The sequence below is a fragment of the Onychostoma macrolepis genome, chromosome 15 (assembly GCF_012432095.1).
Source record: "Onychostoma macrolepis isolate SWU-2019 chromosome 15, ASM1243209v1, whole genome shotgun sequence".
Taxonomy (NCBI): Eukaryota; Metazoa; Chordata; class Actinopteri; order Cypriniformes; family Cyprinidae; genus Onychostoma; species Onychostoma macrolepis.
In genome coordinates this window covers 25,320,307-25,331,452 of record NC_081169.1, presented here as the reverse complement: position 1 = coordinate 25,331,452, position 11,146 = coordinate 25,320,307, and the positions used below count along the sequence as shown (strand labels likewise).

General features: G+C 34.1%; 1 protein-coding gene across 1 annotated transcript; it reads left to right on the top strand.

The window, feature by feature from the left end:
* The first annotated feature begins 468 nt into the window (after positions 1-468).
* trpc2a (transient receptor potential cation channel subfamily C member 2a) lies at positions 469-9,612 on the top strand. Its single transcript, XM_058799429.1, has 13 exons — positions 469-483; positions 1,443-2,135; positions 3,044-3,247; positions 3,960-4,124; positions 4,267-4,441; positions 4,596-4,796; positions 5,954-6,116; positions 6,218-6,310; positions 6,412-6,604; positions 7,358-7,485; positions 7,634-7,703; positions 7,794-7,926; positions 9,236-9,612. Exons 1-13 carry the CDS (start codon positions 469-471, stop codon positions 9,610-9,612), a joined length of 2,610 nt encoding a protein of 869 aa, XP_058655412.1.
* The last annotated feature ends 1,534 nt before the right edge of the window (positions 9,613-11,146 follow it).

Below are 11,146 nucleotides of genomic sequence, written 5' to 3'. Positions count from 1 at the left end.
TCCACATCTGATCCAGCGAACAAACAAACCTATCTACATCATGGATGGCCTGAGGGTAAGTAAACATTCAGCACATTTTTGGGTGAACGTTTCCTTAGCGTTAACGTTATTAGAGTTCAACAGCTTATCAAGCCACAAAAGTCGTATTGTAAAGGCAGAACTTAAACTGTAATTATCCAAATGAAATGCAACAGTACTGTGTGCTAATGAGTGTTCTCCTCGGGGAGCATCTCTGTTATTGGTGCTGAGTGGGTGGTACAGGCTAATTCCCAGAACAAGATGAGACATCAGTAGACAAAAACAAGGCTTGTACAGAAGCACAAAATCACTAAACAGGTCTAGGAGGTGACAACCATATTGTTCCTTTCTGGATTCATCTCTCAAGCTGACATGAGAGAGCTGCTCACTATTTTGGTCTGACGTATTTCTCAAAAGAAGTTTACTGATTTGGGGTGCTCCACTAAGAACATGGAAAACCTTACGGTGAGTTTCAGATTTTTAGGTTTTGATTGCAAGGCATTAAATGCAATAAGTGCCAAAAGTAATGGGTGGTTTTAGGCACAATGCAAAGCGGAGGGACTAAAAGGCCACTACCTGGTAAAAATCATGGTAACTGATGGAACTGAGTGGGTTATTGCTGTTATAAAACCACAGCAAAATGGTAAAATATAACAATGTTTAAGTAAGTATATTTAAGTTTATGATTGCCAACCAACATCTTAGCTTGACACATTAATATAGAATGTGACTTTGAAATCAGCTCAGCCAATCAGAAATTTAGAGATTTAAACTGTCCATTTTAGAAATTCTATTATGCAACCGGTGAATTTAGTTTATAGGAATATATACACTACTGTTCAAAAATGCGAGGTCAGTAAGATTTTTTTATGTTTTTGAAAGAATTGTCTTGTGCTCACCATGCTTGCATTTATTTGGCCAGAAATTTCATTTATACACAGTACTGTTGTGAAATGCTATTAGAATTTAAAATATTTTAATATATTTAAAATATTTTCATATTTTTCTTCAGAAATCATTTTAATATGCTGATCTGGTGCTCAATAAGCATTTATTAATATCTATGGTGAAAACAGTTGCAGTACAGTATGTGTAAACTGTTTTTTGAAAACTGTTTGTTTATTTAAAATAGCAATATAAATATCTTTACTGCGACTTTTGATCAATTCATTCTTTCTGAATAAAAGTATTAATTTCTTTCAAAAAATAAAATAAAAATTAAATCTGACCCCAAACTTTTGAACAACAGCAGTGCAATTGTAAAAAGGTGTTCAGTGTCAATAAAATTGTATTATTTATTATTATTGTATTATACAGTATTGGACCAGAATTGTTTTCTGGTTTTCTTTTTGAGGTTATTTCACCCTCTAATGATGGTTTGGTAACGGTTAATACTATCTTCTGTGTCCTGTCTCTGTGAGCAGCCAGACAACTGGCGGGAGATTGTGAACAAAAAGCTTCACTTTCCACTGGAGCTGATCCCCGCCATCCAAGAGGGCAACACAGCCTGGGTGGACAGTCTCCTCTCCATTGGAGATGGGATCATCCGTCAGCTGGACGAGTCTGAGGATCGGTTATGGAGGGAAGCATTGAATCTCTCCATCCGACTGGGCAGTGAAGACATCATGACCTCCCTTCTGCTGGGCGTCAAGTTTGACTTCCGTCAGATCCACGAGGCTCTGCTGGTGGCCGTCGACACCAACCAGCCCAGGTTCGTCAAACACCTCCTGGACCGCCTGGATCTGGAGAAAGGCAACAAGATGGACGTTCGTTCTTTCAGCATGGCCATCTTTGACCACTCCATTGATGATTCTCAGTTCGCGCCAGGAGTGACACCACTAACTTTGGCCTGCCAGAAGGACCTGTATGAGATTGTAACTATGCTGACCCAGAGAGGTCATGATATTCCTCTGCCTCACTCCATCTCGTGCACGTGCCTGGAGTGCCGTAACAGCCGGCAATATGACTTGCTCAAATTCTCGCTGTCCCGTATAAATACATACAGAGGCATCGCCAGCCGCGCGTATCTGTCCATCACCTCAGAGGACGCCATGCTCAGCGCTTTCCACCTCAGCAGAGAACTGCGCAAACTCTCTAAGAAAGAACCAGAGTTTAAGGTGAGCTCGGGAAAAAAATCATTCATTTATAGAAAACATTGCAAAAAAAAAAAATTATTTGTTAAGTTAAGTGTCAATTGTCTGTTTTTGATGAACCATTAAGAATTGTCAGTGCTGGATAGTAACTGATTACATGTAATCTAGATTACATAATAAGATTCCAAAAGTACTTGAAATTAGATTATATTATGGTTTATTATATTTTATCAGATTAGTTACTTTTTATGGATTACATGATTACATATTCACACAATGGTAGTAAATTATTCAAATTTTATTGATTCGCCCCTATTTCTCTTTCTTTCTTTCCCTTTTAAATTTTCCTTTCTGAATGAATTTACCACTTATATAGAGTTTGGGAAACCCTGCTGTAATGTAATGTTTAATGCATTTTATGATGTTAATAACAAAGAAAGGAGTATATTTTTTTTCTCTTTGTTCTTTTTGTTGTTATTAATATGGTACTCAGTAATCCCATTCAAGTGTGATAAATGAATTAGGTCAAAAGTAATCAAAGTAATCAAAAATGAGTCTACATTACTTAATATGTGTAATCCAGATTATGTAACTAACCATTTTCGTCATGTAATTTTTAACCATCAATGGACTACAATTTGTAAGTAATCTACCCAGAACTGACAATATGCTGCTAATAACTGACTCATTGAATGTTTTTACATGCATGTCCTTGCACAGATTGTCAAATTATGCTTCATAATTTGACAATCTGGTTTTTCCTCTATAATCACCACGTTTTCCAATGAGTTCGGCCATCAAATATTATTATTATTGTTTTGGTATTGTCAGTATATCTATAATAAGCCATTTTCATAGTTAGCAGCATTTAGTAAACACACTTATTAATTGATTTTTAACATCTCTTTCTCAAACCCTTTATTGCTGTTTAGCCTCAGTACCTGACGTTGGAACTGCTGTGTCAGGAGTTCGCAGTGGAGCTTCTGGGAATGTGCCGGAACCAGAGCGAGGTCTCCACCATCCTCAACAGCGCTGAGGATGACAGCGAGGATGAAGAATTGGATGAACAGACGTTTGAGGAAGGTATCCCAAACCTCGCTCGTCTTCGACTGGCGGTCAACTACAATCAAAAACAGGTAGGCCTACTTTATTTTGGTAAAAAAATAAATAAAATAAATAAACACATACATACATACAGATATATATGGTAATAGGTAATTTCAATAAAATAAAAATGTCAAATGATTAAAAAAAATAAAATAAATAAATAAAAGGCTATATCTGGTTAATATACCCAGTGGAGTTCAGGACAGTGTTATTTTAGTATCACTGATACTTTAATATTGATTTTAGTACCATTTATCATTTTTTTTATCATTTATTGTTTTTATTTTTATATTTTACATTTACACTTTCATTTTCATTTTAGTTAAAGTTTTAGCTATTTTGTTTAGGTTTATTCATTTTTATTTATTATTATTGTTATTTTAAATATGTCTACCTAGTTTTAATTAATTTTCCTTTCAGTTTTAGTACATAAAGTTCTGAAAATAAGCAACGTTACCTTGGAAACTATCTGAAATAAAATGTTGAAGTTATTTTATCTTTTATTTGATTTCCGTTATGTTTATTTTATTTAACTTTTTTAGTAGTTTTTAGTTAACTATAATAACCCTGGCTGAGGTAACACTGCCCACACAGACTGATGGATTTGAGGAGAAACACAGGGCATGTGAGCACCATCTTTCAAAAGCGCGCAGTCGTTTGACCCCTGCGTTCATGCCGTATGGGATGTCTGATTGATTGACAGTTGGCTGGGAGGTCTGACTGTTTGTTTTTCTCGTCTAGTTTGTGACTCATCCCATCTGCCAGCAAGTGCTCTCCTCCATTTGGTGCGGTAGCCTGTCTGGTTGGAGGGGAAGTCGAACTGCTTGGAAACTGCTGGTGTCTTTGGGGATTTTCATTGCCATGCCATTTCTCTGCCTCGTTTACTGGATCGCCCCCAAGTCCAAGGTAAACTTGAGCCAGTGGTGATAACAGTCAAATAACATCATAATGGCCCATGGGCCCATGCAAGCAACCTTATTCAATACAGCTTAAAAGCATTTCAAATATGTATTAATTAATGTGGACAAAACCTACTTTGTTCTGCCAGCTGGGTAAACTGCTGAAGGTTCCCGTGATTAAGTTCCTGTTACACTCTGCATCATACATGTGGTTCCTCATCACCCTCTTGACAGAGTCGATTTTCATGGAGATCTTCCGCAGTGATTTTGCCTCCCGAAAGCAGAACATTCTCCATAACTCTCTCCATATGATATGGGTTGCTGGTAGGTCACGCTGCCAAATAAAAATCCATAGGAAAACCACTTAATAGGCATTTAAATCTCTTAGCCTAGACAATAATTGTCTTTGATTTATTTAGAGAGAGTAAATGTAATGATTATTGTCTAAAATAGAGTGTTTATCTTTCTGCATTGGTAGGTTTCTTCTGGTTTGAGTGTAAGGAAGTTTGGATTGAGGGTTTGAAGAGTTACTTCCTGGATATATGGAACATTCTGGATATGATGGTTCTGAGCATGTATCTGGCATCCTTCACAATGCGCATCCTCATCATGCTAAAGGGATATTTCCTCTGTCAGGACCCCAGCACTCAAGAGTTGTGCGACTATTTCACCAACACAGGTGACATCTCACATATAGGCTTTATTTAACCAGCATTTTTTTTCATTCTTTTAACTAGCCATCCATATATCATGCTTACTGAAAGTAATATAGATAGATAGATAGATAGATAGATAGATAGATAGATAGATAGACAGACAGACAGACAGACAGACAGACAGACAGACAGACAGATAGATAGATAGAATAATAATAATAGTTATTTGTATGTTTAATTAAACATTGTTATTAACAAATACAGTTGAAATGAATTAAAATACAACAACAATATTATCAACAAATACAGTTAAAATAATAGTAATATCATAATAATAATAGATTTATTACAATAAAATTATATAGCAATAATATTAACATTTATATATGTTATTTTATATATATATTTTATTATATTATATTTTTATAACAATAACATTATAATAATTTTATTGTATTATTGATGAAAATACAATTCAAATATTATTTTTAGAAATTAAATAATAACATTAATGAGAACAGCTATTATTATTATTATTACTAACAAATACAGTCAGGATAATAATAATAATAATAATAATAAAGATTTTATAATAAAATTATATAATAATACTACTACTAGTAGTAGTAATAATAATAATAATAACATTTGTATATTAACATTATAATTATTTGTTGTATTATTGATGAAAATACTATTAAATATTATTTTTCTGAATTAAATAACAGTAGTAATTATTTGTATTTTATTATTAATAATTACAAATAGTTAAATTATTAATAATATATATATATATATATATATATATATGTTTGTGTGTGTGTTTATATATAAATTTGTTATATATATATATATATATATATATATATATATATATATATATATATACATATGTTTGTGTGTGTGTGTGTGTGTGTGTGTGTGTGTGTGTGTGTGTGTGTTTATATATGTTTATAAATATACATTTTATGGAATTTTATAATTTTTTTTATTATTATTAATACATTTAAAAATGCAATCAAATATGATATAATAATTGTCTGAAATGTAATTTTTTTCACATGTAGCAGCTGTAGTAATAATAATTATTATGATTTTTACTACTTCTACCAATACATGAAACTTTTTTTGTCATATCTCAAATTATTATTATATAATTGTATCATATGTTTCTGAATAGTACGAGAGGACTGGAAACAGGAGGATCCTCAGTTGATTGCAGAGACTCTGTTCGCCGTGACCAGCATGCTGAGTTTCACACGTCTCGCCTACATTCTGCCGGCCCATGAATCCCTGGGAACCCTGCAGATATCCATGGGAAGAATGATCGATGACATGATGAGGTCAGATCTCGCTGTTTGATCTCTGCGATTGGACGTCCAGTAGCTATGAGAGGAGAACACCATTAAAATCACTTTCATCAAATGTTTTTCTTGCTCTACAGGTTCATGTTCATCCTTATGATCATCGGAACAGCATTTTTGTGCGGAATAAACAACATATACGTCCCATATGTTGTTTCTCCACATCTTGGCAGGTGATTAATAGCTTGTTTACATGTAATTACATGTGTTTGGTTGGTTTGAAATCACCCAGGAGATGCATCTTAAATCTGTTTTTCTGTTGTATTTATTTTAGATTTAATGAAACATTTAACTTCCTCTTCTGGACCATGTTTGGAATGGCAAACCAGGAATACGTAGACATGCCTGATTACGCTCTGGCTGAGTTTGTGGGAAGGATCTTCTACGGGATATTCACACTGCTCATCGTCATAGTCCTACTCAACATGCTTATTGCCATGATCTCCAATTCATTCCAGAGGATCGAGGTGCGAAGCTTAAAAGATCATTAGAAAAGAGTTAAGATAATATTAGAGAACATTTGTGGATCAGTGCGATGGAAGAATCTTCCGGTACCCAAAAATGAAATAATGATATTTCAAATAAATGCTATTCTTTTGGACTTTCTATTCATCAAAACAAATGAACAAATGAAAAAATGCGTTACATTTTGCAATTATTAAGTAGCACAACTGTTTTCAACATTGATAATAAGAAATGTTTTTGAGCAGCAAATAAGCATATTGGAATGATTTCTGAAGAATCATGTGACGCTGAAGACTAGAGTAATGATGCTGAAAATTCAGCATTGCATCACAGGAATAAATTACAGTTTTAAATATACTGAAATAGAAAACTTGTAATAATATTTCACAATATTACTGTTTTTACTGTATTTATGATCAAATAAATGAAGAGTTTATTTGCAAAAACAGATAACTTGTTTTTTATGTAATCATGTTTTTATTGCCTTCGTTAGCTGTTTTTTAAAGTTATTTTTTAACCTAGTCAAAATAACCCAACTGCAGTTTGATTGAGATGAATTGGAATGCACAATGAAAAAAAAAAACATGATTTTTGAAAATTGTTAAAAATTGAATTATCTATTTTTGCAAATGAACTCTTCGAATGCAGCCTTGGTGAGCATAAGATATGTATTTTAAAACCAATATCTTACCATCCCAACCCCAAACTTTTGAACGGCAATGTTTATGTATGTTCATACCGTCTCTTCCTCTCAGGATGACGCAGATGTCGAGTGGAAGTTTGCTCGCTCTAAACTCTACCTCAGTTACTTCAGGGAGGGTCTCACTATGCCAGTTCCCTTTAATATCATCCCATCTCCAAAGGCTCTCTTCTATATCTTGAGGTAAGAAAACCTGCTAAATGTTAGGTACAGTACAGTATCAAACCTCCATAATCTCTTATGCAGACTATGTGAATTCACATGTCTTACCACAGACTTTAGATCATTTAGAACCAGATGTAACCTTTCTGTTCCTCCCGGTCTTTTGTAGAAGAATCTGCCAAAAGATTTGCTGTTGCTGTAACAAGAAAGCCCCAGAATATCCTCCCATTGCATCTTTGGTGAGCATCTGAGGGGTTTCTATCTCTAGATCCTCCATTATTCCTGATTAAATTTGGCTGATGAGGTGTTTTTCATATTTTATTTTTTAGTCTAGCAATACCCTGAATAACAGCGGAGGTCAAGGTGAGGGCAGAGTGCCATACCGCCTGCAGGTGACCAAGGCTCTAGTGCACCGCTACATCGAAGCTGCACGCAGAGAGTTCGAAGAGAGCAAGCGTAAAGGTAGGTCATATTTTCGGCATCAAGTAATGATCCAAAAAGCTTACAGTATTTCAGTTATTAAAAAAAACAAAACATAGTAGTGACACATTTAGCATTAAAACTTATGTCGAACTACGTACCTAAAAATGAGCTGTGACCTTGAGGTCAAAGACCTGTGTGGGTAACCACAAGGTTGTAGGTTCAAACCCCAGAAGAGGTGACCTTTTAGCAAGACACTTCATCACAAGGTTCTCCAGAGGGACTGACCCTGTAATTAAAGAATATAATAAGTGTAATGCAAAATAAAATGGATAAAAGTGTCAGATAAATGAATTCTTACTTATGACAATTTTGGGATTCCACCTACCTTTTTAAGTAATGTATGAAACAGTAAGGATTTTGTAAATGTTGACACTCCAAACAGCAGTGTACTACATTGTCACATGATTTCAATAGATGCAGCTCAGTAAGTGACAAAAAGTTGGGGCTAGTATGATTTATTTATTTATATATTTTAAGAGATTAACGCTTTTATTCAGCAAGGATGTAATAAATTGATTAAAATGACAGAAATCCTTTTTAACATTATAAATGTCTTTATGATTTCAAATAATCACTGCTATTTTGTTAACATTAGTGGATGCATTAAAAATGACAATAAATGAACAATATTTTTTACAGTGTTTTTTTAGCCTTTGTTAATGCTAGTTAATTCATTTTAATAATGCATTAGTAAATGTTGAACTTATAAATCATTGTTAGTTCATGTTAACTGATGTAGTTAATGTGAACAAAGTACACCTCATATTAAATGTTTCTTGAGCAGCAAATCAGCATATTAGAATGATCATGTGACACTGAAGACTTTAGTGAAGCTGAAAATTCAGCTTTTAATCACAGAAATAATACATTTTAAAATATACCACAAATTGAAAACAGCTCATTTAAAACAATTTTACTGTTTTTACTGTATTTTTATCAAATAAATGCAGCTTTGGGGAGCATAAGAGACTTCTTACAATACAATAACCCCAAACTTTTGAATGCCAATTTATCTTAGAAATATAAGTGGTAAGTTGTGTGTAAAAAATGCCTCGAAACATCCAGTCTAATCAAAATAATGAGTGAAGATAGCTTAAGTGAGAAAACTATTTATTTATTTTTTTCTGGAAAATGTAGTTTGTTATCCAGGAATTTCATATTTACAGAAAAAAAAAGAAAAAAAAAAAGATTCGATTCACACTGCAGCAATAGTATGAGTAGTATGATAGTATGCCGTTCTGAACCTTGCATTGTTTTCGCTACTAACTGCTGTTGTTGTGATACTCAGATGTCGGGAACAGAATCACCGAGCTTAATAAAGTTGTCGGCCGACTGCACACCGAGATGCAGGAGTTCCACCAGAAGCTGCAGTGGCGGCACAAGAGCGAGCCGGACCAGGCCAACATCCTGGGCAAATACATCTTGGGCGCAAAGAACAATTTCCGTGACTTTGATAAGAACGAGGCCATGGGGTGCGAAAACACAGGTCTGCCTATCGGTAGGCATCCCACAGAGGAGGAGGAGGAGGAGCACGAGAAGGAAGGAGAGATCAAAGCAGGAGGGATAATCTCAGAGGAGGGGGAGGAGCCTGAGTCCGAGGGCCCTGTGGAGCCCGTCCCAGGAGAAGAGACTACTTTTGAGACTGCTAGCACTCCTGATGTGTGAGAAACAAACACTGCAGTGTCGCAGCATACAGCCATTCCCTGAAAAATACCTAGGTCACAAGTATCTAGATACATTCATAGCACTTTGAAATACTGATAAATACATTTTTACATACTATAGTTGATTAATGTCATTTGTATCATTCCAATGCCTCGTTGGACTGATAAATCCATTTAATGAGGTTTAGATGCCAAACAGACACACACACACTCATATATTTGCTGAGTGATCTGTTTACTTATGGATATTTTCACATGAACGTGAAAGATCATAACCTTAAATGAAAATTACCACAATAAAATAAATAAATCATTACTTATTTTCACAAAATTAAACATAAAAAAAAGAACATACTATTTTACTTAGAGTACAACAGTGTGTTATATTATTATTATCAATGACAAAAAAAAAAAAAAAAAAAAAACACTTTCCACAACTGTTACAATTTATTATTATTTAAATTTTTTATGTTTTGGAAAATAGTTCCACCAAGACTGTATTTTTGATCAAATAAATGCCGTAAAAGAGTAATATTGTGAAATATTATTACTACTTAAAATAGAACTCGGGCAACATCTCATTATTATTGACAACAGTTTAATATTTTTGTGCAAACCATTTCTCAGGATTCTTTGAAGAATAGAATAGAATAGAATAGAATAGAATAGAATAGAATTTGAAATCTTTTTCAAAGGTCTTTACTTTCAATTTCGATAATTTACAGTCAGTTTAAAAATTGTAATATTGTAATGTATCCTTGCTAAATAATTACTATTAACATTACTAATTAATGTTTAAACACATTAAACATTTTTCCCCCTCCTGTCAAACTCTTATTTGGCTCTAATCCAATGTTAATGGTTATAAAAAAAAATTTAAGAATAAAATAAAAAGTGATCAGTTCATCATAACTACTGTGCAAAGCAACATGGTAATGCAAAATAATAATAATAAAGCTAACATTTAGTTTGAATTTCTGGGATGGATGAAAACCATTTTTGAAAGCCTAAGCACCTCTTTTCATTTACATTTAAGACTTGCAAGCCCTATTTTGTACCATATTCCTGGAAAGTGCCAAATATCTCACACTCCTCTGGTGCCTTTTAAAGTCATAAACATCATCTAAAGTTCAGCAATTACACATAAAAGCCAGCCGGGGAGAAAGACAGCTCCGAGGCAATTTCTCAGGATGATTGATGACTTTAAAACTTGTTTCTTTAGCTATTACATTGATTGAACGGTGTGCCGAGTCCAACATATTCCCTGAACAATTTAGAAAAACTATTTAATAAAAGATCTTTACATTAGGTATATTGTAAGTTAGTCTGAGTGAAATGCATAAATCATGACGAGGCACCAGAATGGGGGTCTCACAGAAAGCATCACATTATCTGAATGTAAACGCAGTAAGATTACCGTCCCCTGATGATTGGACACTTGACACAGTGTGGTGCACTCCCTCTCTCTGAGGGTTAGTCAGTTTTTCGTGTTGTTTTAATTAAGCGTGAGCTGCGGTGTGTGTTCCCGGGGCCCC